Source organism: Engraulis encrasicolus, chromosome 7 (assembly GCF_034702125.1).
Source record: "Engraulis encrasicolus isolate BLACKSEA-1 chromosome 7, IST_EnEncr_1.0, whole genome shotgun sequence".
Taxonomy (NCBI): Eukaryota; Metazoa; Chordata; class Actinopteri; order Clupeiformes; family Engraulidae; genus Engraulis; species Engraulis encrasicolus.
Window position 1 is genome coordinate 36,636,314 of NC_085863.1, and position 16,714 is coordinate 36,653,027.

The following is a 16,714-nucleotide window of genomic DNA, read 5'->3' on the forward strand; positions in this document are numbered from 1 at the left end:
AGGGGGCACCCGGATTTGAACCGGGGACCTCTTGATCTGCAGTCAAATGCTCTACCACTGAGCTATACCCCCATCTGCAATGCATGGTCACAACAACGGAATATATTCTAATGACTATATAGCTAAATGCCTCATTCTTTTGATATTTCTAGATACGTTAACATTCCTACCGAACAGCATATCTTTATTTGATGCAAAAACGTGATTTCTTTACTGAAAAATACACAAACGATTGACTCGATAAAATCCTAAACACGGAACCAAAATCTGCGTCACTGGTTGAACCGGAAGCATTTATTATCACCCTCACAGTTTCAATTTCTGTCTGCACGAAAGATGGTGGGTACTCTTGGTGCTATTATTTATCGATCTTAACAGTTGTTTTCTCACCGAAACTTCGTATTACCTAGATACATATTCTATTTCTGTTTGTAGTGCTTACCCGTATTCACCCCTTTTGTCAGTAATGTCAATATAGTTGTAAACAGACGCTCCATAGACAGCTAGCCAAATAGCTACCTATTGATGTGTCATTCTGTCTTGCTAGCAGTTTTGTGTGGTCATTAATGGCCAATGATGGCATTTCACGTCGTTTGGTTGTAACAACGAAAAGCTTGGCCATCAGCTCGTTTAAATATAATGCATTGTTGTGTTTTTGGTTGCTGTATTGTTGTCCAATATCACTTTGCATAGCTATAGCTTAGCAAAAAGTCTAGCTAACTACTAGTGGTCGCTAAATGAAACTCCCATTCTATTCAGCTGAGTGCTCCTAACAAGCTGAAGTTGAACTGTGTTGGTATTTTTCAGGGCAGTTTGTTGTATGCCCGTCTAAGCAAGCCAGTCTGCAGTGCTGTCTATAATTCATGAACTAGTTCATAAATGGGCGAACATCAGCTCATTATATACTGGTGCCTGGGAAACGAACTACATGCGCCTTTAGTAGGGTGCCACAGCTAGTGTTCAGCATTATGACATGCCCAGCCAAATACATTTCAAAGAGCCATTATAATATAAGATCTAACACATTACATTTTCAATGTTCTGATAACAAATCATTTATGTTGTGGTGTTACATAGTCTTTGCCAATGAGCAATAGGCTTGCAACAACCTCTTGCAGAAAAAAAATATGGAAATATGGACAAACTATCCAGTAAACTTTTTCAACACTGAACGTATAGTATTCCAGTCTACGCACATCAGCTAAGCAAGCTTTCTTCCACATATGCTGTTGATTGTTGTGTACCATACATTCATTCAGTTCATTCATTCATTCATGTTCTATTTGTGACTTCAGAATACCCGTGGGCTTCGTTCTCAGCTGAAAGACAGTGTCCCAGTCACGGGGCTTGCTCCACAAGCAGGAGCCTATGGCGTCCCTGACACCATGCGCAGAGGGTAATAACATGTTAATTCTGATCCAGTTATTTGCAATGATGTGCTTTCTATCCTTGTGCAGTTTGTTAAAATATTACCGCATTTCCTCATTCTAACCATTTAATGTATAGCTATGGTGCCATTTGGACTACCCTTATTTGTGTTGGACAGTGTACAGTGCACGTACTGTGTTGAGCAATGCATGTTGGGCTTTGACTATGAGTATCTTCACTTTGTATAGCCATTTGTGTATAAAACTGAATGTTTTGTATTTTGAATATTGTTTTGTGGTTTTAGATTCTCCAGTGTGAAGAATGAACTGCTCCCCAGTCACCCGCTGGAACTTTCAGAGAAGAATGTGAGTTTCTTTTAATCAGATCTTGCAGTCTATTGCTCGAAACAGCTTAACATTACTCGCACTATGAACATGAAAATGACTTCTTGGAAAAAAAAGTATTGCAGTGCAATCAACAATGGCCTCAACAACATTAGTCACTACTCAATGTATGTACCTTGTTCGATTGTATTCAGCTGATGGTTTGGTTGTTGTCCTCACAGTTCCAGCTCAACCAGGACAAGATGAACTTCAGCACTCTCAGAAATATCCAGGGTCTCCATGCACCTCTGAAGCTACAGATGGAGTACAGAGCAGCCAGACAGGTACAGCAGTAAAGTCTGTAGACCTAGTCACAAGCAAACCTGATGCCGTCGGTCTGACAACATCGCATTAGGTATCTAGTTGTTTGCAATCTTAATTAGTAAGCAGACCTTCATGTCAGCAGCCATATAAGAAAAGGTCCTCCACAACCACAAACAACTCAAACAAGTCTTGTCTTATGGCAGTAGGCCACTAAACACACTGAATGTGTCCAAATTGGGAGAATAGTGATTTGCCTACAATTCATACAAAATCTATCACAAAATGATGGTGCCATAATTGCTGTGATTCGCAATCTGGATTCAGAGGCTACAATCCAGAGTGCCACATATTTCCATATATGGCAATTAAAACAAGGTGTTTTGGAATACGTGGCAATTGATTAATCCTGATACATCCAGATCGCCCTTTACTGCTTTATTGACAGTTGAAGAAAATATAAGTTGGACATAGTAAATGTATAAGTTGAATTGATCTTCCTGCTATGTAAAAGTTGTATTTGAAGGCAACATTTTCTTCCGTTTTAAGACACAGCCATTGTGTATAAATGAGAAGCACTGTTTGACTGTCAATTTAGCAATATTAACTTCATTTTCAACAAAAGTAGAGCAAACCTGCTAATGTTGTGCAGCCAAACCTTTCTTGGATGTTAACTTTGTACTATGGTCTATTGTTTAGATTCAACGCTTACCATTCCTGCAAAGTTCAAACTTGGCCATTGACACGTTGCGTGGAACCGATGACATGATTGGCTTCGAGGACATCCTCAATGGTAAGTGGCTGAATGAGAAGCAAACAAATGTCAATGGATGTAAATGCATGTTTGCTGCAGCGAGTACAATAAAATGGAATAGAATGGAATTGACTTTTATTGATCCTTTTGAAAGATTCCTCACGGAAAAATGGATTTCAACAACTAGGCTCAGATCAAAAGTATTTAAAATAATGCAGTGTGAATAGAGACCCCTAGTCCAGTACCAAAAGTGTATGTGTGTGTGTTTTTTTTTTAATGTATGCTGATCTCCACACTTGTGTTATAATTGTGTCATGTTAAGTCTGAACAGGGTTTAGTTCATTAGTTGCCTGCCATTTTCATATAACTGAGTGAATGTGGGGACTTGTTGTTGCAGATCCAGGCCAGAGCGAGATGATGGGGGAGCCTCACATGATGGTGGAGTACAAGATGGGCCTGCTGTAATTACACACAATTGGTTGTATTTGACTAATAACTCTTAGAATTAAATCTTTTGGATGCATTGTATTTCATTACCGTACATGGGCACTGTACACAAACTTTAGACTTTGTATTTGTAATAAAACTGTTCCATATCTATGATATATTTGTCCCTTGTTTTCCTTGATACTCCAACACTAACTTGCACCCACCCAACAAATCTGGGATTGTATTGTATTCACAATACTTGTTTAATGCAGTAGATCCTAGTTGGTCAAAGTTCAATGACTTGTTTTCAGAGTCTGTTAATCTACACAGATTTCTGTATTTTCCCCAAACACACAGCATCAAGCAATCTGATGCATTTTGACTTGGAGCTTTTGGAATGCATGAAAAAACATGAAGGGCAGGTTTTTGTTGGAATGTGAAGTTGTTCACATTTCATTTTTTTTAAGAGTATCCCCATCTTGACCCAGTCAAAGTAGACAATTCATTACAAATGAAAATGAAAATGAAAAATGTATTTTATTGATTTTATAGTATTTCTATGACCAGACAAGAATAGCGCCATCCGACCCTCCAGACATCAAGATCTCTCCTTTGTGATCAAAAATCACACTCTGCACTGCATCCTCGTGCCCCACCAGACTGGTCACCTGCGACGACGCAACCTCAATGGTCTTCACCGCGCTGTCATTGCTGGCCACGGCCAGGGTTCTGCTGCAGGGGCTGAAGGCCACCTGGTTGGCGGGGTGGGGCCCCGTGTCCACGCTAAGCATGGCCGACACCTTCCGCACGTCCCAGAGCTTCACCACGCCGTAGGAGTCGCAGGAGCCGATGGTGTCCCCCAGGCTGTTGAAGACGGCGTGGTTGCAGGAGTGCTGGTGGCCGTAGAAGGTCTGGGCGCAGAGCCCTGTGCGACCATCCCACAGCGACAAGGTCTTGTCGGCGGAGCAGGTCAGGAGGGTGTTGGCGAAGGGCAGGAAGGCCACGCTGTTGACAGAGTCCACGTGGCCGCGCAGGGTGTAGCGGCACCTCTCGCTGTTCAGGTCCCACACCTTGGCGGTGTTGTCCATGGAGCAGGAGGCCACAAAGTCGCCGCAGGAGTGGAAGGAGCAACCCCAGGTGGCGTGCATGTGGCCCTCCAGGGTCAGGATGCACACTCCCTTGGCAAAGTCCCAGATCTTCACGGTGGTGTCGCCTGACGTGGTGGCCAGGCTCCCCCCATTGGGGTGGAAAGCACAGCTGGAGAGCCAGTCGCTGTGTCCCTCTCCTGTCATGATCATCTCTCCGGCAGGCAAACCCCAAAGGCGCCAACGGTGGTCGTCGCCAGACGCTGCCACGATCATCTTCCGAGGGTGAAGTGCCAGGCAGCTGATGGGCATGTTGTTGGCCCTGACAGAGGCGGTCAGAGAGAAACAGGTGCCCTTGTGGCTCTGTGCCTGTAGAGCTCTGATCTGGGGGAGGTAGGGGTTCACTCGGCTGCTAGCTGGAAACTCTGAATCCTTAAGATGCCTTGTGTTTGCACTGGGGTCTGTTGCTGCGGTGGGACTGGGAGGACATGTGTTGCTGTCAGACAGTGTCCCTGTCTGTACACCAGGGGGTTGAACCTGGGGTTTGTCGATGCCTTGCTTTGGTGTTGGGCGCACAGTCGGAGAGGAGTGCGCATTGCGTAAAGTGCTCTCCAAATTGTGCAGGTGGCCAACTGCTCGGTCTCTCTCCAAACTGACAAGCATCTTCTGCCTCAGCGACGCTTGGTACTTGCCGGTCAGTTGTCGGAGCGCAGGTTCATAAGACGCATAGTGCCTTTTCAGTCCTTTGATGTCTTCAATGAGCCTGTTCTTTTCTTGGACTACTCGCTTGTGGTGCATACGATGAAAGTCCCTTTCCTTGTTCAGTTTAACGAGAGTTTCAGCTGCTTTCATGGCGGCTTGTTTGTAGCTGTCTCTTTCTTTTTGTACATTTTTGAGTTCGTTGACTAGAAGCTGGTTGTGAGTGTATGCGTCTGGAACAAAATCCACCTGTCCAATTTTTAGCAGACCCTTTCGTTGCATTTCGAACCACTCTATTTGAAAGCTGTCCAAAGTCCGAGTCATGCCCATTTTCAAGAGGTAGTTACGGAAAAAGTCGTCTATTGTCTCGGGGATGTGGGAAATCGGTTGTTTAGCTGAGCTTACATTTTTGGATGTGTCCGTGTCGGTGGCAAGATCTCTTACTGCGTTGACGGCTGCTTCCAGATCCTCGTCTCCCTCGGTTAGACTGAAGTCGTCATCGGCCATGACTTCTTCATACTGGTAATCGTCTTCGGAGTCTTCGGGTATATAGACTTTTTCGAGATAATATGGTCCATCCGTCGATTCTTCTGGTGTTTTCCATTTTGTTTCCATTTTCCCCGCGCTTGGAAAGGAGATATTCCGCTATCCCTCGCTGCCACTTGTGCACAGCAGTGTACAGCGTTACCATGGTTACAAAGCACGCGTTCGTTCGAGTTGCTGGTTACTGTTTCCTGACAGGAAATGGCAACATTGTTTCTCATCTCAAAACATTGTTTCTCGTCTCAACGTTACTTTCTGACATGGTTAGGCCACTGTGTGTGTGCCAGGAATCTTTATCTGGACGTGTTTTGATTCCTCTTGCTCTTGATTAAAATTACATCAGTCTTCGGTCGGCCTGGGCCAGCCAAGTATGTTCAGCTGCAGAATGAGGGACAGAGGTCTGGAGCTCCAGCCCCTCCCTAGCAGCCATACATGACATTTGATTGATGGAGGGAGGGAGGGAGGGAATAAGGAAAGCTCTGATTTAATAAATATTTGCCTGGGAAGGTTTGATTAGCTTATCCTTCTCTCTCATCAAGGTCCTTGTGTGTGTGTGTGTGTGTGTGTGTGTGTGTGTGTGTGTGTGTGTGCGTGTGCGAAAACGGCTTGCCATTCCAAATAGTCCTAATAAAGTAAAAATAATTTCACATTTATTTAATTTATGTTTTTCCTTTCTTCTTTTCTTCCATTTTTTTCCTTTCTTTCTCTCTCTCTTTTCCTTTGATAAATGGACTCATTAGACTTCACATCCATGGCTATGATCTCCGAAAGAAAGAAAGAAAGAAAGAAAGAAAGAAAGAAAGAAAGAAAGAAACAGACTGAGCAAGTAAATTAATTAATCAAATGATCGATGATGATGATGATGATGATGATCATTATTGGTAATAATTATATAATAGTGGAGATTATAATAATAATGTATGAAAATCATGTGTGTGGGTGGGGGTGTAAATAAAAGCAAAGTAAGGAATTAAAAAGGTATTCAGTATTATTACTCTCTTTTGCTTCAATACACACAAAATACAGTGTGAAAGCACTACAGCAATGGCAATGTCAAGTTATTTTATTTGGCTTGCAGAGCAGTGGCTGAAATGTTGAAAGAAGGAGGTCTATATTAGCCTGGTTCACACCAGACGTTGTGTGTGTAGCTTCAGCGCCCCCTGGCGGCGCAGAGCTACACACACTACCGTCTGGTACACAGCCATAGAGCACGCTCCGTCTCCAACCAGAAAATAGGCTGAGAATTTATTGCTTTGGCACGGCCTCCTCACCAACAAATTCCTTCAAAAACCTTCCTGTTAATCTTTAGTCAATATAGTCTCTAATCTGTCTTGTGACTCCTCAATGTGAGTTACCGTTGATTTTGAAGCAATAAATTCTCAGCCTAGTTTCTGGTTGGAGACGGAGCGTGCTCTATGGCTTTGTACCAGACGGTAGTGTGTGTAACTCTGCTCCGTCAGGGGGCGCCGAAGCTACACATACACCGTCTGGTGTGAACCAGGCTAGGTCTATATAAGTGTCATTGGTTGAAATACTAAAAATGACTGAGCTGGGCATTCTACTCCTGTTGCTGCCCCAGATTCAAAAGAACACATTCATTGTCCTCACGACAACTTCACAGAATGTTTACATGCAACTCCATGCAAAGTAGAATGTTCAGTGTAACTTCTCAGTCTAATTTCAGACTTCAAAGAGAACAGCTGCTAAATATGAAGCTCTCCAAACTTTTCTGCTGCTTCTGCCCACCGGTACCTCCTGAGGAGGGCGAGGTGAATGACATGGCCAGGCATAGGGCCCAGGCTGTGGGCAAGAGGGGCAAGACCAACCCCAGCAAGAAGAAGATGAGGAAGGAGGCCAAGAGATTAAAACATGAGATGATTGATGTGAAGAGAAAAGAGGAAGATATGATGAAGAATGATAAGCCTATGGCTATGGCCAAAGGGAAAGAAGATGAGGCCAGCAGTGGAAGCATGCCAGCAGTGGACATGATGGGGCCAGCAGTGGACCTGTCAGGTACTGACCCAGTGATTCTCTCAGGCCAGCTAGCTAAGGAGGCAGCCGATGCAAGCTCAAAGGCCCTACAGCAGCCAACAACTCCACCCAACCTGACTACTGGGGCTGAGGAGCCAGTGGAGAGAGTGATCCATGAAACCATTCAGGATTATGGTGAGACGGATGGGGCCGGTAGTGTAAGCTCCTCCATCAGCCCATGTGGTCTGTTGGCCACTCTGAACTCTGGGGCCAAAGCTGATGGTGACATAGTGGCTTTGCTGGATCACCTGAAAGCGGCCAATATGAGACACATGGCTATGAACAGCAGACCTCGACTGCGGCAGCCCGCTGGTCGCGTCAACCTGGACATGGAGAGCCCCATTGGGGGAAAGCCAGCCCTCCGCCAGCCCACAGCTCGCCTCAGACTGGACACTGGGCCTGAGAAGCTGAACCTGAAAGAGACCTTGGAAGCCATCTTGCATGATCCTCAGGCAGATGGGTCCACGGTGAATGGTGGCAAGTGCTCTACTCCAGCAGTGGACGCTCCTCATTCAGCAGTGACAGAGGCCGTGATTGCTCATCCTTGTTTGTCAAGTAAGTAACCCATCATGCCAATCTCTCTCCCTCTCTCTCTATCTCTCTCTCTCTCTCTTTCTTGCCATCAAACTTCACATATTTCCATTGTCTCTGTTCCCTTAGAGGTATTTTTAGCCATTGTACAGGGTGTGCATGCAGATTCATATTGACTCATCTTTCTTCCCCTTCTCTTTCTAAAAATCTCAGACCTCAACAAAGACAGAGCGCAGCTGGCCAAGGGCGGCAGTGAGAGGTGCCCATCTCCAGAACTCTGTGAACATCATCTCCTGCCACAGCCAGAGATGGGATTGGCTGCCATTGTTACAGGAGAGATGTCAGCTGGAGGAGGACAGGAAGATGAAGCTGAGGAGCAGGCCTAACGCCCAGGCCTGAGAGACATCCAACTTAGCACACACACACTTAACACACAACCCCACACACCCACACACACACTTGCAGACTACAAACACACCTTACATGAATACATAACACATACAACATACACACACCTATCGGGAAAGTATTGTGACTCGGACTTGACTTGGATAATCTTTTTGAACTTTTTGGAACCTATTTGGACTCAGACTTGTCTCAGACTTGACTTGTCCTGGTCTTGGACTCTACAAAGGTGGACTTGACTACAGCCCTGGAAGCTGAGGAGATGGTTCCAGAGTAGATATAATGTCTCTCTATGATGCTGATGACACACAGGCCTGGAAGTGGGAAAGCCGGCCCAGAGACAGTAGTTACGTGGACTGATAACAAAGGACACCCCCATATACTGTAATACAAACATGCAATACACACACAATAGCCATGCACGCACACATGCATTCACACACACTGATACACAACATACCATACCCCTGCACATTACACGCCTAACACGTGCATAACACACCGACACACATTACAACATAATACACACTGTTAACTTGGAGATCCCTAACCTGACCATTGGACACATACATACACAAAGAGTGTGCGTGCGTGCACACACACATGCACACGCACACACACAAGCACGCACACGCAGATCTAAACGCATGCAAACACATATTACAAAAGTGTTTTATCTGAAAGGTAGGGCTCAACTCACAATTCGGTCCATGTCACGATTTTTGGCCCACGGATTCAATTTTTATTCAATTAAGTTTATACTTCAGGACTATCGATACTGTGAGATGCACATGGATTTTTATGGATTTTTATATATTATTTATTTACTGTTAATATATCTTCTATTTTGTGGGCATTTGTGGGTTGCTACTAAACATAATCTTACTATATTTATATAGTGACAATAAAAGCACTCTACTCTACTCTCTCTATTGTGACAACGACCTACATCTTCAATAGAAGCATTACTCAACAAAGCAAGGTGAAAGAGCCGGGGCTCAGTGAGAGTTAAAAACACACACACATTTAACACACGCACATTACATTTTCCAATCTTGGGCAAACGTTTACCTTCAATTATTCCTGCTCATTTTACATTGTGTTTCGGTGGTCTGTAGGCCTACACTTGTATCTTTACAAATGCAGCCTTTCTAATTCTCTAGAGCTAAAGACAAATCCCCTTGGAGTGGAGCCTGATCTCGAAGGATTGCGTCTCATTTATCACGCAAACCAAACTCAAAATTGCGTCAATATAAGGACGCATTCTCTTTTATGTCACACATGCGCAGTGGCCACTCTGCTGTCTGGAGCCCCCCTGACATCTTTGTAGCCTAATTTACTGAAAAATAAGCCGTTATTCATGTTGCTCCACATAACCGCGTATTGCAACTTCATAATTAAATCCCCACAACAAAATACTGAGCTTATGGGCTATTTTAGTCACATTTTAGTTCCTAGACAAAAGTCTGTTTTGCTAGGATATTAATAAAATAACAGAAACTGTTTTATCCTATACGAGAGCATTTGTAGTATTTGTCCAGAAGACTTTTGTGGCTGAAAACCATTCAACCAGTAAGGTTTTTGAAATATTCATTGTAAATAACCCTGATGTACCCCCACTGTTTATGATGATGTCATTTCATCGCGACCTCCATGCATTGGATTGTGGATTTGATTGTACTGCCTGCAGTCTGATGTGGTTTGGCTGAGCTTTATTCATCAATTGGTAAGTTAATCTGATAAATTAGATATTTATGATCTACCCTATTTGAATGCTTGACACAGCGGCACATCGGGATGATCATGCAATTTGTTTATCACACAATTCCCACTTCATTTGTTAAGCTAACTTGGTTTTACGAGCTAGCTGCTTCTACACCCGTATTGTATAGCTCGCGTGATTTGTGATGTTAACAGTTTGTTTAGTCCATAATTTATTATGGTGATTGTTGTTTATATGCGTGCCATCTCAGCCACATCCACCTCTGGTTTGCATGTAACATCAAAATTAGCTGCAAGTTCAGTGTGGTGCAACTAAGTTAGCCTAGCTTTACCAAAGGTGTTGTATGATTGTTCTCCCTTTCCAAGGTCTCTGGCTTTTCCAAATTCGACATTAGCTCATTTTGCATCACTAACTAATCAGTATTAATGTGTATTTTGTGTGCAAAGTGCCGTTGAAAATATCTGAAAAAGGAGATCTGAACAGAAATAAGATGAGCACACCAACCTAATTGTCTCTTCTAAGCACAATCTTCTCGTTGATTTAATGCATGTTATATTTTCCATCCTCTCCACAGAATATGACAACATTGTCTTCATATGGCTGTTTGTATGCATTATCTAACTGAAGTTGTGTGTGGTTTTTCTGTTGCACATTTAAGAAACTTACTATTTCTTTTGGTCTAAATCTTACTTTACAGTTTTACGTCTCCAGTTTTCCCTGAGGTCCAAAATATTCAGTGGAGTGAAACTGTTGATGGGTAAGTAGTAGTTTCATTTAATTCATATGCTGTGTTTTTTAACTGAAGTACAACACAAATCTCAATCCCTCTTTATCAGATCTCATTCTATCTGGTGACATTAGGATATAATTATCAATATTATAAATGCAGTTTTTAGGCATGTCCTTTGTATGTTCACAAAACCTATGAACGAAAGAGAGGGAAGACTAGGAGGGGCCTAGCAAAACCAAAGAGGCACATTAATACTGTAAAAATGACAATGACAGCATAGACGAGCATCATCATATTGGCTGAGAGGACACTATGATACCTCTTCCTTACGATGGTGAATAGTAGATGAGCTGGATAAAAGAGGGGTTAGAGTTTATGCAAATAGTCTTCCCTTAAAAATATCTACCCCCTGCAACCTTGTATGGAAATGGTCTCATCTTGAAAATCACTTGTATATCATTTATACAATTGCTGAGGGGGTTAGTAGACTTAAGTCAGTGATGTGTATTTCCATTGCATTGGTTAATGTGCAGTCTGTTCAAAGTAAGATTTAATATCTATTGGTTGTGTTTCTGTCAGAAGTACAGTGCATTACCAGGCGAATACACCGGTGGCGACAAGATCAAGCGACAGAGAATCGCTGGACTGTGCAGCAAGAGTGATAGAAATATGTCCGTTAAAAGCAGAATGCAAGCAGTCCAACATTCCAATTGGCTGTGGCGACTGTTGCAATACCACATCATAGCTAATTTGAATAATAAGTAAAACTACAAACTGTCGCTCAAGTCGCGCGAATTGCCTCTAGTGGCCCGAATCACTTTTGTTGCGCGACTCAATGCAAAGTCAATTACTTCCGTCGCTGGAATCGCTGATGTAGTGCTTGGTCTATTTGTGACGGATATGTTGTGGTAGGCTATTCACCTTCTATTCTTGCTATGGTTCATTCTTCTGTTTCAGCAGCAAAATGTAACAAGCTTGTCCTGGAGGACTGCTCTGATGGGGAATGCTGTGGAGGAGAGACAGGCAGACTGTGGTCCATCGTGTGTGCTCCCAGTGCGTTAATACACGGACAGTCCTTTTTAAGTAAGATTTCATATCTCCTGGACCAATAATGAAAATTTGTATTGATCAAACAAAAAAAATGAAGGAGGAATAATATCCATTTATATAATCATTCAATGTGTCATTATGCATGTTTTTGTAATTTCACAGTGACACTTGTACATGTAGTTAAACACATTTCATATACAGACAAAAAATGTGCTAGGCTCCAGTGCTTGAGATTGTGACTGATGTAGACTTTGCAGCTGCACATTTAGTCCACCAGATGGCAGGTTTAAGCTTACAAATCAAATAGTTACAATTAACAAAAGGCTTGACCTCAATGGGTGGCTGAACTGGTAGAAACACTTTTAGATGTTATGTTTAGTCATGGGAACTTGTGCCCAAGTCATGGAAAAGTCATGGACATTTGTTGGTTAAAATGTCTTTGAACTCTGATTGGTTGCGTTTCTGTGAAAAGTGGCACATTTAAAAAGATGCATTTCTGCATGTTGCTGTCTTTCTTTAGCCTCCTAGTTTCATAATCAAAAAGCAAGTTCACAGTAAGTAGTTTGGTATTTTGGGCAGGTCTTTGATGTGCAGATTTAATGTAGTGGTGCGCTGCTTTCTTCATCTACACCTTTCTTCATCCACACCTACTGGTGCTATCACAATAACTGATGTACACTTCTATCTGTGTTGTTTTCAGGTGCAACCAGAGGAATAATGTGATTGAGAGGAAGAGTGGCCCCATACATTGCTTGACCTGGAGCCTACCAAAGTCTAAGGTCTCAGGTAGGCAGCAATTGTGGGAATGTTGTTGGAATGTATTGTGTGTTGGCGTTACAGGGCATTCCACTCATTTCTTTGTGGTTAGACGATTCAATGTCATGAATGTCAGCCAAATCACTGGGGTAACATACTGTATGCTTTTAAACTAACCTTCTGTCTAAATTGGAAAAAAACACTACTAACATGATGTTTGCCCAAGTATTGACACTACATCTTATGTGACATTTTTATGGTCGCCCTTTTACATGAAACTTAGTATGTTTCATAAGGGGCCAGTGCACAGTATGTTAGCATTTGACCACCACTGTTTGAGGTGCTGAGGAAATATCTTCAACTCCTCAACATGATGCAATTTCAAATGCCTGAATCTGGACTCATGTACCCTCCACAAGCCGTACACAAGTTTTGATGAGCCTGATTGAAATTAAGAGATGAAACTAAGGTGTTCACTCTTAAATTAGAGCTGATACTAATAGTATTACTGATAGTAGATACTAATAGTATTACTATCTCTCACAGTTTGTAATCATAATTTTAGCATTCCTGTTTAATGATGGAATGCTCTTGCTGAGGACTGCTGATTCTGCTGTGTTGTGTTTTGTAGTTGGTGTTAATGTTGGTTTTTTTTTTTATATGGCCATATGCACCGTCATATATTTACTCATGCCCATGCATGTATATTTATTTTGTTTTGCAGGTGTCTCCAGAAGAACACATCCCAATGAAGACCCCAGTCATAGTCATCAACTTGACAGCTCAGCCTGTTACTTGAACTGTGTTCTTAGAGCCAAGTGTAACTGAGGTGTTTCCACACAGTCTGTCCCCCTTGGATCTTGAACTTGCCACCACCTAGTCAACGCATCGGTTCGGGTATGGGAGGCACAGCACGATACCGCTGAGCTAAATGACCAGTCCCATAGCTCAGCGCTGCTGGTACTGTATGAGGCTTCGGGAGGGAGGTTTACTATCCTTCCACGCCACACTCTGCTAGTTGGCCTCCGTTACACAAGCTCGAATAATCCAAGCAGTCAATCCAACTTCTTCAGCACTGCCTTTGAACACTATGAAGAACCACTCAGAACCACTGGTCCTAGAACTAAATGACCACATTATACTGTTAAAGGTCCACTGTGTAGGATGGTGATCAGAGCAGGTATTGCACCTGTGCTGCTCATTGCAACTGTGCTACCTATTGTCCATTTTGACATTTGAATTTTCAAGAATTTTACCAAGTATTTACTAGTATGTACCAATATTTACTAGTATGACCAAAATACAGTACATTATGCAACTAAATTCAAGATGGTGGACAATGGACTCCTTTCATGTTTTCATGAAAAGTGTAATTTTCCCAGTCATAATGAATACTCAGAATTTGATGGTGGTAAGTATTCTGAAAAAGGTTACATTTGTGAATGGCCTGAATGAATTCTGGAAAGAAACTGCTTAAAAATATTACACAGCGTACCTTTTAACATTTCATCTGTAGTAACAGAATGTAGCGTTTCTCAGCTGCGACTCAAACCTAGACCCTCTTTCGTGGTGGTTGTTGTAATGACACACTAAAAGCGATAATATCTGCATGAAGCTGCTCAGAAAGTGTCACTGGATATATACCTTGATAAAAGCAACAGAATCTTCAAAGAAGAACAGATACAAAATGGGATGCATGCATCATGACATTCCAACTGGTTGCAGTGATATTCATGGAAATGTCTAATGCCTTTTCACCATTAACTTAAACTTCTTTTATGTTCTGTTCTTGTCTCTTTGTTATGATTGAATTAGGAGTTTTAATTTACACAAAAGCTGACACATGTCCCACCTTTCTGTTAAGACTTGGTCCTAAGTGTTCTGATTTGTTTGCTGTTTTATACCTTGTGAATATTGATGATTTTTTAATGATTTTTTAATAAACTGTTTTGATCATTACATTGCACGTCTTAGTTATTTACAGGATTTTGGTCACAGTCCCTGGAGATGTGTGGGTTTAGGTGCGTTGCACAAGGGCACTTCAGCTGAGGATGTCGGGCGAGGTAAAGCTGGGATTCAAACATGCAACCCTCTGATCTTAAACTCATTTCCTCAAGCATTAGACCACGACTGATCACCTTGTTTTACTGGTGATTTCATGTTTAATGCAATAAATAAAACATCTTAGCATTGATGATGCCCTTAGTAATTACTGTCATTGTCTTTTAAAGTATGATCACCGCGATTTTGGTCATGGTTATAAGGCCAAGTTAGGCTAACACTGACTTGAGGAGTCTTCAGTGCAGCATATTGATAAAGTCCAGACACTGAGTTAGTTGATTCAATACAGTATGGACAATGAGTCTTTTTGGGCTGCATTATGAAAGAGAGCTGGCCCAAAACCTGGTTTAGTATGTGTTGGTGTTGAATACTCAATAGAAATGCAGGAGCAAAGTGAAATGATATCATGCAGTCTTGTACATTCCTTATGATGTTTAAAGACTACATTCACCATTTCTAGCTACCTTCTAGGCCCATAAAATGTGGTAAGCTATGACATGCTGATGTGTGCTTACAACAACTGTAATCCAATCATGGCATGTAGTTCATGGAATTACATATTACTTGGGTCTCGGATTAAAACTATGCATGTGACATAAAATAATGTTACCTAAAACATTTCTGAAATCTAATTGCACTCTGTTGCATCCCTTTTATGATAAGAAAAATACAGCCACATGAAATTACACCATGCAGTCTTTTGTACACCCAGGGGCGCAACTACAGTATATGCGACGAATGCGTTGCAGGGGGGCGCCAGAGAGAGAGGGGCACCAAAGGGAGGGCATTGGAGGGCGCCAAATAATGGGGTTTTTTTTGGGGGGGGGGGGGGGGGGCACCTAATAGTTCTTGCATACCCCCCCAGAAATGAGTAGTTGTGCCCCTGTGTACACCAGTGATACACATATTTCAAGACTACAAGACCACTAGGATTCTATCACCATTTCCAGATACTTTATAGGCTGGTAGAATGTTGATTATATGCTGCCAGGACATTCTGACATGTCCATACAACAACTCACCCAGGCATGGCCCGTATTCTAAAGAATTGTATTATTTGAACCCAAGATTTAAGCCATGCATGTAACATACAATAATTTCCTGAATTATGCTGTGTAATCTAATTGGAATTTACACACTCACTGGTTCTGTAGCACCACCTTATACACCACATTTTATCCTTAATCCAACAGGGGTTTCATCATTTTCAGTTTGTTTCATCATTTTCAATTTGTGTAATCCCTAACAGTAACATAATGTTCCACGTGCTCATATTTGTTTTCAATAACTGCCCTATAACTCTATTACAGGCTATTCATTATGGAATTCGTGATAATTAGGGTTAGGGTTACCATTTCTAATTTCCTTTTATTGCAGGATGACAAAATTTGGTATGCAACATCAATGTGTAACGAAAAACATGGGATTGGAGTCTGATTGTGGATTACTCATTGTTAAACTCAATAGCGCCCCCTAGGAATTCTTTTTTTTGACATTTTTGGCACCATCTGCTGGCAACATGCAACAATCTGGAAATCTAAAATTTGGCATAGAACATCTTTGTGTCTCCCAGAATAAGTAAGTTAATTCAAATTACAGATTTCCTAGCCACAGACTCTGTAGCGCCCCCTACAATTTCATGCACTTTCTCTCTTTTTGACAACTTTGGCCCCACCCCCTTGGAATTCAAAAGTACATACAGACTTCATATTGGATATGTCACTTATATAGGTCACACTGAACATGTGAGTGAAGTCAAAATGCAGCCAACACATTTGCAGACTCAATAGCGCCCCCTAGAAATTCTATTTTTTGTCAGTTTTTCCTCATTTTTGACCCAGTCTACAGCCAACACATAAAAAGGTAGAAGCCTGCAATTTGGTACGTTAGATCTATGTGTCACAC

General features: G+C 42.1%; 2 protein-coding genes, 1 long non-coding RNA gene and 1 other non-coding gene across 6 annotated transcripts; 2 read left to right on the forward strand and 2 right to left on the reverse strand.

Moving 5' to 3' along the window:
- On the reverse strand, positions 1-72 carry trnac-gca (transfer RNA cysteine (anticodon GCA)). The gene has a single exon. It is a non-coding gene; the product is annotated as a tRNA-Cys (tRNA).
- Positions 73-222: 150 nt separating this feature from the next.
- Positions 223-3,369, forward strand: pomp (proteasome maturation protein). Its single transcript, XM_063203388.1, has 6 exons — positions 223-339; positions 1,296-1,396; positions 1,673-1,733; positions 1,934-2,035; positions 2,712-2,805; positions 3,164-3,369. The coding sequence occupies exons 1-6, from the start codon at positions 337-339 to the stop codon at positions 3,229-3,231; spliced, it is 429 nt and encodes a 142-aa protein (XP_063059458.1). The 5' UTR covers positions 223-336; the 3' UTR covers positions 3,232-3,369.
- A 344-nt stretch (positions 3,370-3,713) lies between these two features.
- On the reverse strand, positions 3,714-5,672 carry LOC134452788 (sperm-associated antigen 16 protein). The gene has a single exon (XM_063203387.1). The coding sequence runs from the start codon at positions 5,592-5,594 to the stop codon at positions 3,753-3,755; it is 1,842 nt and encodes a 613-aa protein (XP_063059457.1). The 5' UTR covers positions 5,595-5,672; the 3' UTR covers positions 3,714-3,752.
- A 4,013-nt stretch (positions 5,673-9,685) lies between these two features.
- On the forward strand, positions 9,686-14,707 carry LOC134452790 (uncharacterized). 3 transcript variants are annotated; one of them, XR_010035517.1, is made up of 5 exons: positions 9,686-10,215; positions 10,910-10,969; positions 11,900-12,025; positions 12,693-12,778; positions 13,473-14,707. It is a non-coding gene; the product is annotated as an uncharacterized LOC134452790 (long non-coding RNA). The 3 variants fall into 3 exon arrangements; XR_010035518.1 differs by having other exon boundaries at positions 11,903-12,025; XR_010035516.1 differs by lacking the exon at positions 9,686-10,215 and having other exon boundaries at positions 10,720-10,969.
- The last annotated feature ends 2,007 nt before the right edge of the window (positions 14,708-16,714 follow it).

Coding starts and splice junctions, on each gene's coding strand:
- pomp (XM_063203388.1), top strand. Junction 1,734..1,933: donor TGGAACTTTCAGAGAAGAAT/GTGAGTTTCTTT, acceptor TTGTCCTCACAG/TTCCAGCTCAACCAGGACAA. Junction 2,806..3,163: donor CTTCGAGGACATCCTCAATG/GTAAGTGGCTGA, acceptor TTGTTGTTGCAG/ATCCAGGCCAGAGCGAGATG.
- LOC134452788 (XM_063203387.1), bottom strand. CDS start 5,594: ATGGAAACAAAATGGAAAACACCAGAAGAATCGACGGATGGACCATAT.